Source organism: Castor canadensis, chromosome 17 (genome assembly GCF_047511655.1).
Source record: "Castor canadensis chromosome 17, mCasCan1.hap1v2, whole genome shotgun sequence".
Taxonomy (NCBI): domain Eukaryota; kingdom Metazoa; phylum Chordata; class Mammalia; order Rodentia; family Castoridae; genus Castor; species Castor canadensis.
In genome coordinates, this window is record NC_133402.1 from 46,747,308 (window position 1) to 46,765,140 (window position 17,833).

General features: G+C 42.9%; 1 protein-coding gene and 1 non-coding gene across 2 annotated transcripts; one reads left to right on the forward strand and one right to left on the reverse strand.

Moving 5' to 3' along the window:
* Positions 1-2,150: 2,150 nt before the first annotated feature.
* On the reverse strand, positions 2,151-7,044 carry Xcr1 (X-C motif chemokine receptor 1). The gene is made up of 2 exons (XM_020178081.2): positions 7,000-7,044; positions 2,151-3,538 (listed from the first exon to the last, which is right to left on the reverse strand). The coding sequence occupies exon 2, from the start codon at positions 3,505-3,507 to the stop codon at positions 2,506-2,508; it is 1,002 nt and encodes a 333-aa protein (XP_020033670.2). The 5' UTR covers positions 3,508-3,538; positions 7,000-7,044; the 3' UTR covers positions 2,151-2,505.
* Positions 7,045-11,192: 4,148 nt separating this feature from the next.
* LOC141418711 (small nucleolar RNA SNORA51) lies at positions 11,193-11,323 on the forward strand. The gene has a single exon (XR_012443365.1). It is a non-coding gene; the product is annotated as a small nucleolar RNA SNORA51 (small nucleolar RNA).
* Positions 11,324-17,833: the final 6,510 nt, after the last annotated feature.

Genomic DNA, 17,833 nt, shown 5'->3' on the forward strand with positions numbered 1-17,833 from the left:
CAATCAAGTGGGAGGAGGACATTTTAGGTGGAAAGTGACCAGTGTGAAGTTAGCTCTATCTAGAAGGGATGACCTATTGGAGGGGACTTCATGCCTTGGTCAAGGTAGGCTTTGCTTATCTGGGCTTCAGGGCTGGATTGGTGGCACCTGGAGGTTAGCAACTATATCTTGTTTATTTTTGTATCCTTTTTAGTGCAGAAGGTAGCATGCATTACTGTAGAGCCTTGGTGTCAGTGGGTATCTGGTTCCAAGGAGTCAACCATGGAGGAAAAACCATGCACCCTCAGGATGCACACAGTTCAGCACTGTACTGTGATGCTTGACTTGTTTTTTCTATAACACCACTCAACTTCTGCTAAAGCCATGCTGCCTTCCAACAAATCTCAAATTTTCACTTTATCACTTAGGCATATTACAAGCCTTTTTTTTTTTGTCTTGGGAGGATTTCTATAACTTTCACTTTGCTTTTAGTGAGGCAGATTTTCACGAAAATAAGGGCAGGGAAACACTGAGTAGATCACGAGATTGGACTGATAACCAGAATATACAGGGAACTTAAAAAACTAAATTCTCCCAAAACTAATGAACCAATAAAGAAATGGGCATGTGAACTAAACAGAACTTTCTCAAAAGAAGAAATTCAAATGGCCAGAAAACACATGAAAAAATGCTCACCATCTCTAGCAATAAAGGAAATGCAAATTAAAACCACACTAAGATTCCACCTCACCCCTGTTAGAACAGCCATCATCAGCAACACCACCAACAACAGGTGTTGGCGAGGATGCGGGGAAAAAGGAACCCTCTTACACTGTTGGTGGGAATGTAGACTAGTACAACCACTCTGGAAAAAAATTTGGAGGCTACTTAAAAAGCTGGACATCGATCTACCATTTGATCCAGCAATACCACTCTTGGGGACATACCCAAAAGACTGTTACTCCAGAGGCACCTGCACACCCATGTTTATTGCGGCACTATTCACAATAGCCAAGTTATGGAAACAGCCAAGATGCCCCACCACTGACGAATGGATTAAGAAAATGTGGTATCTATACACAATGGAATTTTATGCAGCCATGAAGAAGAACGAAATGTTATCATTCGCTGGTAAATGGATGGAATTGGAGAACATCATTCTGAGTGAGGTTAGCCTGGCTCAAAAAACCAAAAATCGTATGTTCTCCCTCATATGTGGACATTAGATCAAGGGCAAACACAACAATGGGATTGGACTTTGAGCACATGATAAAAGCGAGAGCACACAAGGGAGGGGTGAGGATAGGTAAGACACCTAAAAAACTAGTTAGCATTTGTTGCCCTTAATGCAGAGAAACTAAAGCAGGTACCTTAAAGCAACTGAGGCCAATAGGAAAAGGGGACCAGGAACTAGAGAAAAGGTTAGATCAAAAAGAATTAACCTAGAAGGTAACACCCACACACAGGAAATCAATGTGAGTCAATGCCCTGTATAGCTATCTTTATCTCAACCAGCAAAACCCTTGTTCCTTCCTATTATTGCTTATACTCTCTCTACAACAAAATTAGAGATAAGGGCAAAATAGTTTCTGCTGGGTATTGAGGGGGGGAGCGGGAGGGGGTGGAGTGGGTGGTAAGGGAGGGGGTGGGGGCAGGGGGGAGAAATAAACCAAGCCTTGTATGCACATATGAATAATAAAAGAAAAATGAAAAAAAAAAAAACACAACCGATGATAACACACTACTGACTGAAAGCTCCACATCAACTGAGCTGTGTAATACACGTGGGAATTTAAAAATTTTGTTTTTGAAATTTCTTTTAACTTTTTTTTTAACCTCACTTGCTTCAAAGCTAACATAATAGATTTGTGAATAAGGCAGGCTTACTGTATATGCGTTTCTTCTATACCATATTTATGAGCTAAATATTTAAGGGCCAGGTTCGGTGTGAAGGCTATAGCGCTAGGATACTGAGCTGTCTTCAGTCTAGTTGTGGGCTTTTAGAATCCAGGTTTTGTTGTGATTATGATTATTTGAGGGTCTGATTACTCTTGTCCTGCAGACAGCCTCATCCAGCAGTCACTAAGGAACACAGAGCCAGCCCCCTTCCAAGTGAACTGTCAGCTGGGACCACCCTTGGGTGCAGCAACCTGCACTGCACTGCACTACACACACTGAGCTTTAGGCCCTCCTGAAGTCTGGAAGGATATTCCTTTCCTGAAATCCTTTTATGTTTTAGGATATTCTGACCAATCACTGGCAAGCAATCCATGTCTAAGTGAAGGAATGAATGGAAAACTCAGAATCCAAGAAGAGTTGTATTGCATGGAATATAAAATGCACAGGGGGGGAGCAACTTTGCCAAGAGGCGGGGATATAGGACCCACAGGTGTCATGACCTTGTTCTTCCCCACCACTGCAGTGACAGGTGGCTTTTTCACTGTGTATCTCTTTTGCAATTCTCTTCCTGGTCCACTTGTCCTTGCTCCCCTCTTGCATCCCAGGCCACCTCCACACGCACCATCCTTAGTAGAAGGAGGGCCCCTCGTAGGTGAAGGCACCAGGGCTGTGGGGAAACGGGGCAGGGCTCATTGTCTGCTGCCGGCTCTGCCAGACCTGCCGGAAGAGACTCTTAAGGTGTCTACGGAACTTGACCCCGACAAAGACATAGAGCACAGGATTGAAGCAGCAGTGGGAGAAAGCCAAGTTTCGACAGATGAGCATGGCAACATCCAGTTGCTGGCTGACCTCGCATTTCTGGATGACCTTGAGTTTTAGGAGTGTCTGCAGAAACAGGATGAGGTTGTAGGGGGCCCAGCTGAGGAAGTATGCCACCACGATGGTGAAGATGAGCCTGACTGTTCGGTGCCTCTGCTTGGATCTGGAGCGGAACAGGGTTTTGAGAATCTGTACGTAGCAGAACAGGATAATTCCCATGGACAGAAGGAAGAAGATGTTGTGCTGGTAGACTGAGGCTAAGAGTCCCTGGTCTTTGGAATAAACACATTCTGAGGCGATCACCTCGTGGAAGATGGCATCAGGGATGGAAGACAGGATGCTGGCAGCCCACACAGCTGTGATCACCAGCACACGGCAGCGGAGCGTGTGGACACCCAGGGTGGAGAGGGGGCTCACTACTGACAGGTAGCGGTGGATGGTCATGATGGTGAGGAAGAAGATGCTGCTGTAGAGGCTGATGGAGAAGACCATACTGAGGAGCTTGCAGAGGAAATCTCCCAGGACCCAGTTCCAGTGGTGTGCTGAGATCCACACAGGCAATAAGCAGGAGAACATCAGGTCTGAGAGGCACAGGTTGAGGATGAAGATATTGGTGAGGGATTCGAGGTTCTCGTACTTCACCAGGACCCACAACACCAGGCTGTTGCCCACCAGGCTAAGGAGGAACACCAGAGAGTACAGGACGGTAGTGGAGATGGTGGCAAACAGTATGGTCTTACTCTCACACAGGATACTCAGAGCATCGTAATAAAAAGCCGTGGTAGACTCATAGATGCCAGAGTACTCCATCTGGACCAGATGGCAGGGATGCCGAGAGCAACTGAAATGACAGACATGTAGAGTTTAAAGTCACATGGGCTAGAGATAGCTAAGAACCCCTATCACAAAAAAGAATGCTCCATGGACCAGCATTTGTAACAAAATTAAGAATTTGTGCCAGAACACAAAGTCACTAATCATTGGTTGGTTTGGATAACATTTTTCTTTTCCAAAGCAAGACTGTCTTGATGAAGGTCACAGTACATTGATTTACATTCTGTCATAAGTCTCCTCTCTCCTTGCAGACTGGTAATTGAGCATCCATCCTTATGCCAGCTGTTTCTCAGTAGATTGAGGGGAGGAGGAAGAGCAGTGAAACTGGATTCAGAGACTTGAGATCAAATTGGACCCCATTACTGTGCTCTTGGCCAAGTTATTTAACCTATCTGAGCCTTAGTTCTTCATCTACAAAGCAGGGCTAATGATCCCAGAGATATTAATTCATTTATTCAACCAATAAATGTTGAAATATTAGATAAGATGGTTTTAAGTTGTATTCTTTGATCCCTAAAGAGGAACACACATGCTTCTTCATGCTTACTGTCTGCGTGTGTTGCTTATTTTTAAAGGATTTATGGATTTTTCCTTATTCATTTTCATTGAATAGTAATGCTTTTCTTGTGGATTTTTCTTGTTGTGTTCTGTTTTTGGGTTTGTGGAGACAGGATCTGTCTTTGTAGCCAAGGCTGGTCTTGAACTCATGATCTTCCTGCCTCAGTCTGCTCAGTACTGGGATTATAGACGTGCTAACGTGCCCAGTTTCTTATGGGTTTTTAAAAGCACTTTACTTAATATTACTAATCCATGGTGCTCTTTAGCATTTTGAGTGTGTGTGTGGTCTTCTGATATCTTTTGACATGTACAAATTGAGCATTTTACAGATGAGCATATCTGACTCAGTCAGAGCCACAGCCTTGATGACCACTGATATTTGCCAGACACTCTGATGGATGCTGGGTTCTAGGACATAAGCATGAGTTTATGACGTAGAATGAAATTGGAAATTAGGCAAATGTCTGGGACTTTCTAGTCTACAGTATGACAGGTTGGAAGTGGAGATACTTTTGGACAGGGGTCTCCTGAGCATTCTTTATATTATACAGGTGAACCTAAAGTCCACTGAATAAATCTTGTCTTTCCTCTGACCCACTGAAAGGCATGGACTTTTTGAGGGGGGAGGGGTTCTCGGGGTGGAACCCAGGACATTGGACACGCAAGACAAGCACTCTATGACTGACTCATCTGATTAACATTAGCACTCCAGTTTCATGGTTGGAAATTTCTCAAAACTAAATGACATTTCCTGAGAAAGAAGACATCTTACCCACCTTTATTTTAATTTGCTAAAAGACAGCATTTTAACATCTCTCATGAACATAGAATAGAGATGTGTTGGCTTCTTTTGATTCTAATTTGCATTCCTTAGGTGGATGTGGTGGTGCATGTCCTAGTAATTGGGAGGTGGAGTCAGGAGGATCACTGGTTTGAGGCCACCCTGGGCTACATAGTAAGACCCTCTTGCCTATATCACCAAAGCAAGATAAACACATACTTCTATTATCAGTGGAGTTCACAATTTTCTAGAATAAAAGAAGTCCTCAGACTGGTCTGGGATAACAGGGAACCATTGGTCAATCCAGTTAACTTCTATCTTCCCCAACCTTACTCAGTCTTTTCTTAAACTATGGTCTTACTTGATGCTGCTTGACTCTAAAGATCACTTTACAGTCCATGCCTGCCAAGTTATCTAGTACTGGATTATTTAGAAGACAGCATAGCTGGGTCCTACTTTTGGTAATGACTGAGTAAGCTCCTAGGTGACCAAATAAAGATCTATAAATCCTGAACCAAAGCCAACCAATCAAAATACAAGTTCCTGAGGGCACTGAGGAACTAGCAAAAGCAGGTGGATGCTGAAGGGGGTTAGCATTTGAAAGAGGAGAACAGTTGAATGATAAAGGGCAAGACCCCCAGCTTTGTGATTTTGGCTTGGGGGCAGCACTTGATCACGGGGAACAGCTAAAATTCTGGTAGAAAACTCATAATTTTTTCATATATATATATGAACACACACACACATATCCTACCCAAATGTCTGCCTGACCTCTGAACCTTGGATGTACTAGCAATAGCTAAAAGAAATGAGCAAGATTTGAACTCCTGCTCCTTTCAGGAGAGACAGAGTTTAGAGTATGAGTCTGCCAACTTAATGCCTGTTCAAACAAATAGCAAATAAACAATCAGCACTCTTCAGAAGAATGAAACAGAATCCAGAGTCTCCACAATGTAACAATCACAGTATTTAGGATACAAAACAACTTAGTATATGAAGAAATAGGAAAACATAACCCATAATTCAAAAGAGAAGACAACCAAGAAGCTGACTCTGAGATGGGATACATGTTGGAATTTGCAAATAAAGATTAAAATGTACATATTATAACTGTGCTTAGGAAAATAGATGTGGGTATGGTGGCCATGCTGTAATCCCAGGATTTGGGAAGCTCAGGCAGGATTGTGAGTTCAAGGCCAACATGGACTACAAAAGGAGACCCTGTTTCACAAAAGGAAAAACACACAGAGACACTCAGAGGAAAGAAAATAAATTAGCATATTTACAGTGAATGGAACGACCCAAAAGTATTAGAAATCAGTAGCAATAAGATATCTTAAAAAGTTCCAATAATTTAGAAATGTTACTAACATACTTCTAAAGAGTCTATAAGTCAAAGAAGAAATCAAAAGGAAATTATAAAGTATTTTGAACTGAATTACAAAATTTGCAGATGAGACATTTTAGGGGTTTGGCTCCCTTTTGCATACCACCTCTTCTCATCGCCATCCCCATGGCCTACCTCAACTCTAAGACAACGAATTTAGCTTTCTAGCCCACAATGTAATTTAGATTGAGAAGTGCAGCTCTAGCTGGGCACCTGTGATTCACACCTGTGATTCTAGCTACTTGGAAGGCTATAATCTGGAGGATCTCTGTTTGAGGACAGCCAAGGTAAATAGTTTGTGAGACCCCCATCTCCAAAATAACCAGAGCAAGTAGACTGGAGGCATGGCTCATTGCTTTGCAAGTGTGAAGTCTTGAGTTCAAACACCAGTCCCACTGAGAGAGAGAGAGAGAAGCAGCTCTAAATTATGTAACCATCAACAATTATGAGATCTTACATGAAGACTTGGAGTCTCTACTTCCTTCAGCAAAAGCAAAAGAAAACTAGTAGGTATGTCGGTTCTAGTTAAAGTATGGTGTGGAGACTACCCTCTCCAAAACAATGTCATTCCCTGGGAAATCCCAGATGAAAGCAGCCGGAGCCTGCAGAGGTAGGACTCAGAAGTCTTCATATTTACCAGCCCTCTAGGTGGTTCTGATGTCCACTGAAGCTTAAGAATTGCAGGCATAGGCTATTAAATGGGAGGAAAACATAAGTTTAAAACATCTGTGAAGGAACTCACCTGGAGCTACACCTCTCCTCTACAAGCGACTTGCAGCAGAAATGGTGCTTCTGTGTTTCGTGTCACTTACACTTCCCTCCGAGTCATATACCTTCCGTTTCCCTTTTACTTTCCTCCTGGCACTGAGGACCTGAACTCAGGTCCTCATGCACTCCAGACAAGCACTCTACTCCTAAGCTGCCGCCCCCATCCTTTTTAACTTTGAGACAGGGTCTCATTAAGTTGCCTTGAACTTGAGAGCCTCCTGTCTCATCCTCCCAAGTGGCTGGGATTGCGGGTGTGTACCACCCACCGTATCGGGTCTTTTATTTCCTTTTCAGTGTTGAATAGAAATGCTGAAAAAGAGACATCCTTGCCACACACCCATTTTTAGGGGGGAAGCATCTAGTTTCTCACCATTGAGAATGATGTTAAGCTGGGCATGATGATGCAGGCCTATAATCCCAGGATTTGGGAGGCTGAGATCAAGAGGATCTCAGTTCAAGACCAGCCCAGGCAAAAAGTTTAAAAGGCCCTATGCACAGTGGCATGCATCTGTCATCCCAGCTACAATGAGAAGCATAAAATAGGATGATTGTGGTCTAGGCTAGCATGTGCAAAAAAAGCAAGACCCTAAGTCCAAAATAATAAGAGCAAAGAGGGCCGGAGGTGTGGCTCAACTGGTAGAGTGCCTGCCTAGCAAGTGCAAAGCCCTGAGTTCAAACCTCAGTACCACCACCAAAAAACCCAAAACAAACAAACAAAAATAAAATAACAAGTGTAGGGAAGGGCATACTGAAATTGGAACACTTACACAAATACAGATAATTTTACCATTTGGGTGCCTCTTCATTCCTCTCTTTCTCTACTCTCCTCTCTTTCGCTCCTTCTCTCCCTTCCTTCCTTCTCTTCTTTCCTCCTTCTTTCCTTTCTTCCTTCCTTCCCTCCTTTCTTCCTTCCTTCCTTCCTTCCTCCCTCCCTCCCTCCCTCCCTTCCTTCCTAATTGCTCTGGCTTGAACTTCCAGTACTGTGTTAAATATAAGTAGTTAAGTGGACAGTCTTGTCTTTCTTGGGGGAGAGGGGTGGGACTGGGGTTTGAACTCATCCTTGTCTTGATCTTACAGGAAAAGTTTCAATCTTCTGTCATTGAGTACAATGATAGTTGGTGGCTTTTCATATATGGCCTTTATCATGTTGAGGAATTTTCCTTCTATTCGTAGTTTGGTGAGTATGTTTTTATTTTGAAAAGGCATTTGATTGCGTTGAGATCTTTCTGCGCATCATTTGAGATGGTCATGTGTGGTTTTTCTGCTTCAGGTTAAGATGATTTATGTTATCCAGTTTAGAGGTTGGTGCTTTTGCCTGTGACTTCAATTCTCTAATGAGTCTAAGAAAAGTAATCAGTTTTCAATGTGTTCTTATTGTGGTGGTTGGGTGATGTCTTCCAAGCTCTTTGCATGTTAAAACTGAAATCAGAGTGCTTCTATAGTTAACAGTTCAGTTTACATCTTTGAGGGTCTTGCAGTATAGCCCAGGCTGGCCTGGAACTCACTGTACAACTCAGTCTGGTCTTGAACTCCTGATCCTCCAGCCTTATCTTTCTCAATTCTGGGATTACAGGTGTGAACCACCATACATGGTTCATTTACATACTTCAGGATATTCAAATACAAGCAATTGTATAGTGTTTCCTGCACTATACAAATCATTCCATGTATTTTCTGTCCTTTGTTTTTCGTCTCTTAAACAAAATGTTATGGACATCTTTGAGAGTCCATATCATTCTTTTTAAGAACTAAAAAGTATTATACTACATTGCATATTTTTACCAATTTGTCTGTTAAAAACATCAAATTTGCTTCTTTTTTAAAATTACCACAACACAATGGAATGTATGTATATCTTTAATGCATTGGTGTTAATATTTCTAGAGAATTAACTCCTAGAAATAGAGGATTAGTGGGTCATAGGATATAGAAATTTTACATTATTGTAGATCTAGCCAGATGGTCCTCTAAAATTGTTGTGTTTATTTACTTTTCCAAAATACTGTACAGGAGTTCCCATTGCCATGTACCTTGTCAAAGTCAAATGTTATTAACTTTGAAAATATCCATCATTCTTCAAGGAAAATAGTAGTGTCATGTTGTCTTGATAGAATTTTTACATTATTTTGAGATTGGGCATTTTCCTCACAGATTTGTTAGCCTCCTGGACATTGTGTGTGTGTGTGTGTGTGTGTGTGTGTGTGTGTGTGTGTGTGTGTGTAACTACTCTTCTCTAAGTTAAGCAATATTGAGAGGACTCATACAGCAAGTGTTCAGCAAATGCTTATTCCCTAAATATGAAGATTCAGTTTGACACTGATTTTTTAATGTTTCCTCATGCTTTGTTTCAATATGAAAAATGGTCATGCTCTTGCCTTAAACAGAAAGATCTAAAACACTGGTTAGACTGGACAAGCCAGAATTGAGTTCCATCCTTAGACATACAGAAGCAGAAGTTCAGTTTCAAGGACACCCACAATGTGGACAGGGACCCAGTTACCACAAATAATGTCTAAGCCCATCTGTGGGGAGATGAGACTCGGGGCAGAAACAGGGCCTCAGAGATCTCTGGACCCACATCTGAGGGGACTCTTGGCAGGAACTAATTGCTGTAATACAGGAGCTGTGGACTCTATACCCCAGGGTCTCATGGTCTAATCAGACCAACCAGCTCCAGCAAGATGGGTCTCCCAAGGGACCCAGGGGTCAAAGTCACCCACCCAAAGTTAAACAGCAAGAAAATGGTGACCAAGTGGGATTCAATTCAACTCTAAGTGGCTCTAAGTCTCTGGTTTGTGAGGAGCCATGGTTCTTCCTAACCTTTAGTCTGGGCTGGAGAGTAAGAATGCCAAAAGCCTCTGAGTCCTTAGGCTGTGGTGGACTGTCCTTTTCCTCTCTTCCCCTACTGCTCTTAGAACTGGTTGGTATAGGGGAGCCCCCACTTTTATATATACCAAATTAACATTTCAAGATTTCATTCAATTTCTTTTTCATATAAACTTTATGACCCAAATAACAAAACAAAGGTGACAAATTTAAAACTTGGAGGAATGGCATAACCATTTTGGAAAGCCATTTGGCAGTTTCTCAAAAAGTTAGCATGTACCTATATGGCCCAGTCAACTTGCTCCACAGTATTTGCTCAAGAGAACCCAAGACAATGTCCATGCAAATATTTGTTTACAAATGATTATAACAGCCTTAGTTATAATCATGCAAAACTCAGAGGAGCCCAGATGTCCATCCCCAGGTGAATGGATGAATCAACTGTAGTATCTGTACAGTAAAATACACTCAGCATTCAAAAGGAATATTGGTGATGTCTCAACATGGATGAATCTCAAAACAATGATGTTGAGTGTAAGAAGAAAGAGTACATGCTATATGACTCCATTTATATAAAGTTCTAGAAAATGCAAACTAATCTGTAGTGATGGAAAGCAGATCAGTGGTTGCCTGTGGGTAGGGCAGGGGGGAGGGATGGATTACAAAGGGACACAAAAAATCTTTTTTGGGGTGATGAAGAAATTTGTTACCTTGATTTTGCTGATAGTTTCATGAGATTGCACTATGTCAAAATGAATCAAATAACACATTTTAAATATGTGTAGTTTATTGTACTTTAATTATACAATGGTGATGGCCAGTTTTATGTGCCAACTTGGCTAGGCTGTATTCCATAGTATTCAGTCATTCACAGATTGAGGTGTCACGAATGTGTTAACATTTACAATCAATTGCCTTTACATAAAGGAGGATATCCTTAATAATACAAGTGGGCTCAATGATGCAGTCAGTTGAAAGGCCTGAATGCAGAACTGTTTCCCCGAGGAAGAAGTTTTGCCTGTGGACTGCACGGTTAGCTTCTGCCTGAGAGTTCCAGAAAGCCTGCTTTACAGCCTGATCTACAGCACTTGCCTACTCAACCGTACAATTGACTAGGACGATTCCTTGCGGTTTATTTATCTGTCTCTCTATCTGTCTATCTCTCATCTAGCTATGTGTCATCTATCTATCATCGATCTATCTCCTATAACCTTATATCCTGCTGGTTCTTTCTCTTGTGGAAATATGATTTACACGGATTTTTGGTTCTAGAAGAACAGAATCTTAGGGACAAATTGTCTGAATCACTTCTCTAATTATTAGATTTAAAGCCACTAAGGAGGCCTCCTGGTGTTTACCACAGGCTGTGTTCCTACACTGACAGTATAGAAAGAGGAGGCAAAGTAAACCTACCCCAATATACCTCAGCCAGGGCCCTGTGACTGCTCTGCATTGTGAATGGGGAGACATGGGGTAGGAGAAAAAAAAAAAAGCCACTACTGACCCTTTCCAGTAGTAAAATAGCATGCTCTTTCCAGTAGCATGATAAGACGTGGCAAAACATCATCATTGGATGCTCCTAATCAAACACTTATAAAAGGCAAGGTTCTGGGTGACTATGTACCTTAGGACATTTATTCAAAATTAGGTTCATAATGAGACAGACTTGTTACTCCTCAGTGTGCTAGAAAAACTAGGAAAAGAAAAAGATGAGATCAAGGCTACAAATTGCCAGCTCGAGTTCTGCATAAATGACCCAAAAGCTTCTGTCTTTCCTTAAAGAAATCCTATCTCTGCAGCCAAAGTGCTGGGATTTCTGAAAACTAAATCCTGAGTCTCATCTTGCTGGTGGCTGAATTACAGAGTAAGTTGAATCAAGCTTTGCAGGATATCTTCTGTAAAGTGAGGGCACTGATTAGGAAGGAACGAGATCTTGAAAATTGCAATGGGGATGTATGGGAAATCCCATTAAATCCTTCAATTCTGCTGAGTCTTCTTTGCCAGTAGAAACAGCCCTTCCAACCTCACTTGTCTGACTCACTAAGTCATAAGGTTGGGTGTGCATTGCAGTGCTTCATCATCAGTCCATATGAGACCAAGCCTGAACAGGCCCTGAAGGTACAAGCGAGTTCCATGAAGAAGTGGACCACCTGCCTATGGACCCTCCTTTTACTACACTGCCTTCTTTCTCCCACCTGCATCTCATAATTTCATAAGGAATTCTCTATGGTCACTTGAGTGAGAGATTGAAAATTGCATATCTGGTTTGCAGGTTATTCTGCAATGTTATGCAGGGACCATTAAAAAGTGTTCATCTGCAGCTCTACATCTTCTATCTGGGCCCTCCCCAGAGGACAGTGGGGAAGGGAAGGGTAGAACTTTGAGCATTGCAGCTGGTTGTTCATTTTTCTTGTAAGGAGAAATGAGTACCCAAACTTCCAGCCATGTTGTTCACGGACAGCCTTGGGTTTAGTCCATCTTGATCTGTGCACGTTGAATTTGCTAGTGGATTTCAGAAAGAACAACTTAGTTCCCAATTCCCAGATTCAGGGATGATCAGGTAAAGGACTATCACTGTTACTTCTACATAACATGCGGCATACACATGCTATTTCCTACTTTTTCTAGCAAAAAGAGGAAAGGGTGCCTTGTTACTTTCCCTTTCACTTCTCTGAGATCTGAATACCCATGACCAACTTTTCCACCAAGGTTGTTTTGTTTCTCTTTTATTGAGATGTGGATAAGTAAGGGGTTCCACCAGAGAAACAGAACCAGTGGAATGGAGATATATATATATATATATATATATATATATATACATATACATATATAATCTATATCTATATCTATATCTATCCCTATACTTATATCTACATATTTATGACAAAGTCACACTTCCAAACATGAGACAACTCTTGCATAAACTGAAAATGCTCTAACCTTTCTTCAGAACAGGTTGCAAAGTCCTTGTGTGATATTGACGTTTTTCCTTGATACCCTATAACTTAAATACTATGCTGTGAAGTTAATTACTATGAATATACCTTATGTAAGATGACAAGTGTGTAAAGAGGGGAAAAACAACTTATTTGCTTAATACATATTTGTACAAACATATAACACAATAAGAAGAAATTCTCTTGTCAGTTCGGTCCTTATTTGTGTATCTGGCCACATGGTTGTAGCTGGTATTTACAACTACCCTTTTCCATTATCCATTCATATTTCTTTTGCTCTCAGCAAGCACCTTAGCTGATCATGATTCATTGTCTAGTGGGTGACCCAAACCTTCATTTCTGAAAGCCATGCCATCAGCAATCTGCCTGAACTGGATTGCTATAATTTTCCATTGACTTTAATCATGGGACATGGAGGTACTAAGAGATGACCTAAGAGATCTGGGTTCCAGACAGACTTTGTAGTGGCAGCACAATTCCCTTTTGTTAATCAGGACCAGTTACTCCAACCAGTATGTTAATTCCCTTATTAGCCTGTTGATTCAGAAGCAAGAGGGGCCCAAAGTGGCTGGGTGGTAGTCTTAACTGCTATCTCAATGTAATCACTGTTGTGTTTCCTGGTGGAGGCATTCTTCCCTTTGGAACTAGGACTTCTAGACCAGTAAAGCATGAAGTCATGGGAACAGGGAGCCAAAATTTTGCTAGTGGCTCACTAAGAGTAATAGTGAATGGTGTCACCATTTCTATCCCCTGATTGCTGGACTCACAAGTCTTGGCTATGGGAGAAATAGCACCATATATTGCCCCTGTCCTGTGAGATACTGCCACCTAGCTGGCACTGTAACTGAGTCTTCGAAAGGCCCTTCCACTGTTTCAGGATTGATTATGGGGACATGGTAAGACTAGTAAATTGCATGGGTATGAGCCAATTGCCACACTTCACTTGCTTTAGTGGAAATACTGTTATTTGGAATACCATGATGATGGATAAAGCAATTCTGTAAATCCACACAGATGGTAGTGTCTGTAGAAGCATTGCATTCAGGAAAAGCACCTCTTTCCCTGATGAAAAGCATCTGGTGTTAAGATCTATTCCAACAAGGACAAAGCACTGCTCTTTCCATAATGGAAGGAGTCCAGAATAGTCAATTTACCACTAAATGAATCTACTAGTCACTCTGGGGAACTGTCCTTATCAGAGCTCAGTGCTGGCCTTTGCTGCTCACAAAGTGGTCATTTGCAGAGGCTGTCAACAGGTCAGCCTTGGTGAGTGGAAGTCCATGCTGCTGTGCCCATGCGTGATCTCCACCCCTGTTCACGAGTCTGTTCAGAGATGACAGGAGTGTCTAGAGAAAGAAGCTGCCTGGTAGCCACAGAATGGATCATCCTACCAGCTTGATTATTAATTTCCTCTTCTGAGCCTGACATGGTGACTAAAGCCCACAATCTTAGCTTCTTTGGTGGTAGAGGTCAGAAGGATTGCAATTCAAGGCCAGTTGGGGCAAAAAGTTTACAAGACCTCATCTCAACCAATGGCTAGGTGCCATGGTATGCACGTGTCATCCCAGCTACACAGGGAAACACAAATGGGAAGATCACAGTCCAGGCCTGACAGGCATAAAGAGAGACCCTATATCAAACATAACCAACATAAAAAGGTCTGGTGGAGGGACTCAAGGAGTAGAATGCTTTCTTAGCAAGCACGGGGCCTTGAGTTCAACCCCTAGCACCACCAAAAGAAAAAGAAACTCTTCTTGCTGAGGTCACCCTTTGGCATGTATTTATATGGAACATTCCCTTGCATTCCCTGCATTCTCTACTTTCTTATAGAATGTTGTTCAACACTCTTGCTGAGAAACTTTGGGCTGAAGCGTGGAGTCTGGTTTCTGACTTGACCTATATGGACCACTCCATTGCCTGCTTTTCTGACTTTTAGGAACCCCGAGGGACAGGCCTCAGAATCAGAAGATAGCCATGACTAGGAAAGCTGGAGCCTGAAGTCTTTGCAGGGGAACAGGGGAAAGAAGTGTGTTGGGTTAGAGTTACAGAGCGTGGAGGTAAGGTACATGGTGAGTGAGGGAACCTCGAGTAAGTGTCAAGCATTGGATGAGGGGGGCTTGGATTCAGAGTCCAGCTAGGCCCTGCACTGGGGCAGTTTAAATCTGAACTTGAAGAGGCTGGCATAGAAAGTATCTCCTCTGGGATGGAGGAGGATGGAGTTTATTTCTAAAGCCCCAAGGGCAGGGTTTTGTGGGCAGTGGACCATGGAAGGAATGGTATCAGGCCTTAGAGGTCTCCACTAGCCAGAGGCCAATTTTTGACAATGCCCATTACACACAAGAACTTGTGGGCTAGTGGGACTGTGCCCAGGACATCCCTGAGACTTTGTGGCTGTTCAGTGAGTGGTTAAAGGTAATTTCTGAACTTCCCTGAAGAAATAGGGCAAGTAGATGAGTTCCCATATCAGCCATGGAAAAGCCTGCTCAGGGGACTCTCGTACAGAGTGCATGGTAGACTGGTGGCCCAGATACCCCCAGCATGAACAGTGAGGCTACACACCACATCATGCCTGGTTTCAGCCAATGACTGAGCCTGGCAGGGTACTGGAGCTGTTTGATTCTGGCCTGAGGCAGAGTTTCTTTAAAAGCAACTTTTGCTCTGGGACACCCCATTGGCCTGGTCAAGATTTTTGCAGAATTGTGCTGTGGTCTGAGGCTCTACTATGGGATCCTCTTTCTCTCCTTGTCTCTTTTCATAGATGTTGGACCTGCATCTAGAGATGAAGGGTTCTCCCTGCCTACTCCTGATCTTCTCTCTCCCTTTTTCTCCTGGGCATTTCTCCAAATAAATATCTTGAGCTTGCAACTCCCCCCTCCTGGTGTCTGCTTTTTGAAATTCCAAGAGATTAGGAGCTCGAGGGCCATTCTGAATTCTCAAGTCTTACATGGGGTCAACCCTTTCCCCAGGAGGCAACAGGGCATAGGGAAAAGGAACAGAAAGGAGGAGGCTAACAGCATTCAGGAGGTCTGTCTATTTCTGTATGGGAACTTCTAGCCCAGCTGAGGGCTGGGGTGACTAGTGGTAGAGGAGAGTAGGGCTGGATTTTGATCTGGGCAGAGGTAGGCTAAAGCCAGCTCATACCAGCTTGTGTCCTATTTTTAGGAGTGTTGGAAGCTGGTTGAATGTCATATTGGTAACTTAAAATCCGTGGTGGAAATGTTTGCACCTCAGAATGTGGCAATCACTTTTCCTTTTGGAGAGCTGTTAAGATTTACCAGCCCACCGTGGGATGGAAGATTATCATTTCTTAGAATTGCTGCTGGCATGAAGTTCCATAGCTGGTACCAATACTCTACGATTCAGGTTCTAGTAGAAGACAGATACTTTCTCAAAAGACTGCTTGAGGAAAATTCAAGGAAGGGACTATTGGGCAGAGGGAATGCAAGAAGGAATGAAGTATCTCTGATCTAGAAATAGTGGGAAGTTCCTACCAGTCCTAGGCCTGAAGGCACAAGAGAAGAGATACTGAAGAACATGGGGAATCCTCCAAGCCTTAAGAGTAGGCTTCTTGACAGCAGATGTGGCCTTTGTTAGAAGAACATTGTTACCTCCACTTCAGCCCAGCAGGGAAGAAGCCAGGGAATGTCCCAACTTCTCCTCTTTGCTAGCTTCTTCACCCCATCCAGACTCCTTCTGGGGCCTTCCATGGTACTGGCCAGTGAGCAAAGAGAGCATATTGGTGCATTCCACGCGAGTCAGCCATCAGAAGCACAAGGCGGGGCTGAGAAGGTGGAAAAAGGACCTGAAAAGACAAATATTAGACACAGATCCTTTGATAATCTGCCCCTTCCTACCTGCCCCGTCTGATGGGATGCACACCATCCCTTCCCACTATACTCTGCCACACATCTGTTTCTTCTGCCTGAGAGCCCTCTCACTTCTCCCTTCTCCTAGTCCATTATTTCTTATCCATGGCTTAAATATCACTCTCTTAAACATGTCATCCTTGCTGGTGACTATGTTCTTTTGTACCATGTCATTGCTGAAAACATTACTTACTCTTATCTGTTAGACTATTCTAGATAATCCACACGAAGGGCAAAGACTACGTCTGTCTTATTCATTGCTCTGTCTCTCTACTGCCTAGGATAGTGGCTGGCACATGCCAAGAACTCAACACACATGTGTGTGTAATAATGAGCCTTACAAGGGCTCCCTAGCTCTCTTGCAGTATGGGAGATTAAATATGGCTGCCAAGTCTTTACTGCTCCTCCCATTGATATGTAAATTCTAATTTTTAACCTGAGCTGTTCACAGTGACTTGTTGACTGATACAATGGGATATGAGTGACATTCTGAGACTTCTAGGTTATCAGAAGTCTTGGAGTTTCCATCTGGGTCTCTTGGAACACTTTCTCACAGTTTTCTGAACCATCACTTATGAAGTCCAACTACCTGAGTCCACCATGCTGGTGAGTCTATGCATGTGGTTGGTTGATGGGTCCAGCCCAGATCTCCAGCCTTCTCTGCTTAAGGGCCAGACATGGGAGGCTGCTGCCTTGAACCAGCTCAACCTCACTCAGTGGCCTCTGATGTTGCCACACAGGAAAGAGTTACCCAGACAGCCCTGCCCAGGTTTCCGAGTCACAAAATTATGATATTGGAACACTTTGTTACCCAGTAATAGTCAAAACAAGTAATGTTGGTTAAGAGAAAACACCCAACCTGTTTATCTACCCCTTTACCCATCTTTCTGACTCTCCGTTCCCCTGGGGGACTGTTACGACCAGGATTCCTGCTGACTCTTCTGCAGCTTGCCTTTGATGTGGCTGTCAGAGAGGTGCCTTTTCTCAATTCAGTTTCCATTTGCAACTCTTCCAGGGAATCCCCCAGTGCAACCCTGCCTGCTCTATAGTGAGGCTCTGGCAGCCGCATTGCTCTGGGCTACCTGCCATAGTGCCACAGGGGCCCCTCAATCTTGCAGAACAACAAAATGTTTGCCTGCAGGGAACAGGCCTTCTTTTT

Coding starts and splice junctions, on each gene's coding strand:
- Xcr1 (XM_020178081.2), bottom strand. CDS start 3,507: ATGGAGTACTCTGGCATCTATGAGTCTACCACGGCTTTTTATTACGAT.